Source organism: Teleopsis dalmanni, chromosome 1 (assembly GCF_002237135.1).
Source record: "Teleopsis dalmanni isolate 2A chromosome 1, ASM223713v2, whole genome shotgun sequence".
NCBI lineage: Eukaryota > Metazoa > Arthropoda > Insecta > Diptera > Diopsidae > Teleopsis > Teleopsis dalmanni.
The window spans coordinates 152415388-152419545 of NC_051846.1; the positions used below are offsets into that span (position 1 = coordinate 152415388).

Consider the following 4158-nt stretch of genomic DNA (forward strand, 5'->3'; position numbering starts at 1 on the left):
GCGAAAAGAATTTAGGAACTTGTTAGGTTTGTTTAAACTATTTTTTGACAAAAATTTATAATCGCAAGCAAATACTGAAAGGCTTGTAGAATTCGATTAAAAGCAATACGATTTTTACTTTAACTCCTACGTAGTAATCGAATGTTGGCTTATGGAAAAATTATTGAATAAGTAAAAAAGTCCCAAATAAGCAACTTAATATAACTGTTAAAGTGGCGTATTTCAAATATTGCAGGTTGCTAAATTATGCAAATCTAGTTTGTTCCATTGTCTTATATATATGATATGTGCAGATGATGTTGAAGGGCAAGGCGTTCGTCAAAATATTGAGTAAGCTTCAACGAACCAAAACAAGGTATACCTCACAAGGTTTTAAACTGTTCAATCAGCTTTAACAAATCGCACCGTCACGTTTTCGTTTGCGGTTTAAGACGAGTACTGCACCATTTTCTTGTCACATGTATAGCACTACCGTTTCGGTACACAATAAAATGTCGAGTAGTTCATCTAGTGATGAAAGTGACTTGCAATACTTCGACCCGTTGGCTGAGGAGATGCGAAATATACAATCGGTGATACACGTTACTAGAGAAAATATTGATGCACTGAATGCTAAATTTGCGAACTTGCAAGAACCACCTGCAATGTATATAACTGAATATCAAGAACTTACATCTAAGCTGCACGAGCTGGAAGCGAAAGAGCAAGAGTTAATGGAACAGCTAAACGCACAACAGGAGGAACATAGCACAGCAGAGCAACAGCTCAAACTAAGTGACTGCAATAATCATCCACATTATCAAAATCAAATACAATTACAACAGACCTATCGCAATACCCAACAGCAATATGGGCATGCTACAAGTGATATGGTAGATAATGGCATAATTTTTATAAAATTAAAAAATTAATAAAAAAAATTTTTGTTTTCACTAGACGGATAGTTATATGTCAACAAACAGTAGCAGTCAATGTGGCACTCTAACTCGAATGCCAAAAGTATTATTACGTGCTCACTTACCTAATCAACAACGCACATCTGTAGAGGTTGTTCCTGGTGTACGTTTATGTGATGCTCTAATGAAAGCATTAAAGCTGAGACAATTGACTCCGGGAATGTGTGAAGTAACAACAAAAGATGGACGGCATATTATATCGTGGGATACAGATATAGGTTCATTGCAAGTGGAGGAGGTTTATGTTAGACTTTTAGAGTTTGTCCCTATTATGACACATATTTCGCATCAATTTGTGCGCAAGACTTTTTTCTCGTTAGCGTTCTGTGAAGGCTGTCGCCGTTTACTGTTTACCGGTTTTTATTGCAATCAATGTAATTTTCGGTTTCATCAGCGTTGTGCTGACAAGGTGCCAACACTTTGTCAGCAATTTCCAATGGACAATTACTATCAGTGTTTGTTAGCTCAAAATCCTGAAAGCACAGTCGGCATTCTACATCCAGGACGTGGTGGTGCGATTGGTTACCATGTATGTAACTTTTGTGTGTTATTTATTAATCTATAAATATTGATGGAAATAATTTTTAGGGGCGACATCCACGTACTATAAGCCAACAAGATCGCTCAAATTCAGCTCCTAATGTTTGTATTAATAATATACGTCCTTTAACGGATGCTCAGCGACAATTAGTACAAACGCATGGTCCTTTACAGGTAGGCACTAAAATTTTTGACTTCAATTTTGTTCTGCACCAGGGAATCATTCCTCTATATCCATTTGATATTTGGAAAACCTCAACAAGAGGCATTCATACCTTTATTCGAAAAGCTGAATATCTGTTAGTTATTTAAGTTTAGTTGATAGCAAAAAGTATTGCTCCGCCTTATTGGAAACCCAGAACATTTTTTAAGTTTATTTTAAATACACGATAAATTTAAAGTAATAAAGTAAATTATTAAATATTATCAGAATAGATTATATTATTATTTAATTGTTACGCATATATATCTTTATTCGTTACATCGTTTTTATAATTGACAAAGTTTGAAAAAATCTACTTAAATCAATATCATATATTTTATCAGATCATATTAAACCCTGAATTTCTTACTTTACATTACCTTGTATGTAGCAACCATGTAATGATCATTCTAACTCAACTCAGGCATCTCCGACGAGTACTTTAAAGCATGTGAAAAGACAACGAGCGCGTTCCGCAGATGAAAGCAATAAAAATCTATTATCTCCACGTGATGCGAAAGGATCTGAAGAGAATTGGGTATGTTCTAATAAATAATTGATATTTATATTTGTGCTCTTGTCAAATTATAATATTTTTTTATATATTTTATAACACACAAGAATATACAAGCAGAAGAGATACTAATTGGACCACGTATCGGTTCGGGTTCTTTTGGAACTGTATATAAAGCACATTGGCACGGACCAGTTGCAGTTAAGACGTTAAACGTAAAAACACCAAGTCCCGCCCAACTACAAGCATTTAAGAATGAAGTAGCCATGTTAAAAAAGACTAGACATTGCAATATTTTGCTTTTTATGGGTTGTGTGTCAAAGCCTTCTTTAGCTATTGTAACACAATGGTGTGAAGGTAGTTCCCTTTATAAACACATACATGTTAATGAAACAAAATTCAAACTGAATACATTGATCGATATTGGACGTCAAGTTGCACAGGGCATGGACTACTTGCATGCGAAAAATATTATACATAGGTATATATGGTTAATAAATATATATGAATAAATATTAATAATAAATTTTCATTATTCAGAGACCTGAAATCAAATAATATATTTTTACATGAAGATCTTTCTGTAAAAATAGGCGATTTTGGTCTGGCAACTGCGAAGACTCGTTGGTCCGGTGAGAAACAAGCTAATCAACCCACTGGCAGTATACTTTGGATGGCACCAGAAGTAATACGTATGCAAGAGCTGAATCCATACTCCTTTCAATCCGATGTTTATGCATTTGGTATTGCTATGTATGAATTATTGGCAGAATGTTTGCCATACAGTCACATCAATAATAAGGATCAAATTTTATTTATGGTTGGACGTGGTCTTCTGCGTCCAGATATGTCTCAGGTACGATCCGATGCACCACAAGCACTGAAACGCTTAGCCGAAGACTGCATAAGATTCGATCGCAACGACAGACCATTGTTTCGACCATTACTAAATATGTTGGAGAATATGCTGCGCACTTTACCTAAAATACATCGTAGTGCCAGCGAACCAAATTTGACACAATTGCAAAATGATGACTTTCTCTATTTATGTCCAAGTCCTAAGACACCAGTTAATTTCAACAATTTTCAGTTTTACAATAGTGCTGGTAATATCTAGCGCGACTAATTAGCTACGAATGTGATAATCCTAAAAGTTTTATTGAAAGTTAAAAAAAGAGTAAAAATTTAATCAAACATTTTTTGAAGCCTATGTTTTTTTGTTTGGATTTAAATATTTAAAACTATAAGATCAATAATATAAAATATAGAAGTTGAAACTCAAGAAAGCAGCTATAAAAGACTTTATGCATGTAAATAATGTAATTCCTTTTTATTTGAACACTAATAGTCTATAGAACTATTGCTGTATTATGTGGCCAATAACGTTTTAAATGTATTTAATGGACTTTTTTATGGACTTAATCAAGTTGACAGCATGTGCATATTACTTAACTAACATTTATATTCTAGTTTTAATACTTAAATCATACAAATTATACGACAACAGTTGTTAACTGATATATTTATTTATTTTAATCTTAATTTATTTATACGATAAACTATCATAGAGACGCCTTAAGAAATTGATTAATTTTGTTAACTTTGTAAAACTAATTTTAATGAAACGTTGTAAAGCCATGAGTGCAGTAACTAAAACTTAATTTAATAATGCAAACAGAACTAAAACCTAATATATTTGCAATTAATGTACAACAAAAATACTAAAACAGCAAAATAAAACTAAAACTATTGTAAATTAGAAACAAAAATAATTTAATTCCAAACAGATAGTTTTAATGAATTTAAATCAGTTCTAGTGAGAGACATTATCTCGGTTTAAGAATTAGATTCCCGACACACAGTTCGTAAAAATTATGTACGAACAATTAAACTAATAGTCGTCTACAAAAACACCTGATGATGTATGTATGGAAGTCCTCCAACTG

The 4158-nt window shown here is 32.9% G+C and overlaps 1 protein-coding gene across 2 annotated transcripts; it reads left to right on the plus strand.

Annotated features, from left to right (window-relative positions):
• On the plus strand, window positions 1–3913 carry LOC119669396 (raf homolog serine/threonine-protein kinase Raf-like). 2 transcript variants are annotated; one of them, XM_038079273.1, is made up of 6 exons: window positions 1–872; window positions 937–1485; window positions 1545–1670; window positions 2090–2236; window positions 2320–2693; window positions 2753–3913. In XM_038079273.1, exons 1-6 carry the CDS (start codon window positions 459–461, stop codon window positions 3327–3329), a joined length of 2187 nt encoding a protein of 728 aa, XP_037935201.1. In that variant the 5' UTR covers window positions 1–458; the 3' UTR covers window positions 3330–3913. The 2 variants fall into 2 exon arrangements, with proteins under 2 accessions (XP_037935201.1, XP_037935202.1); XM_038079274.1 differs by having other exon boundaries at window positions 2123–2236.
• Window positions 3914–4158: the final 245 nt, after the last annotated feature.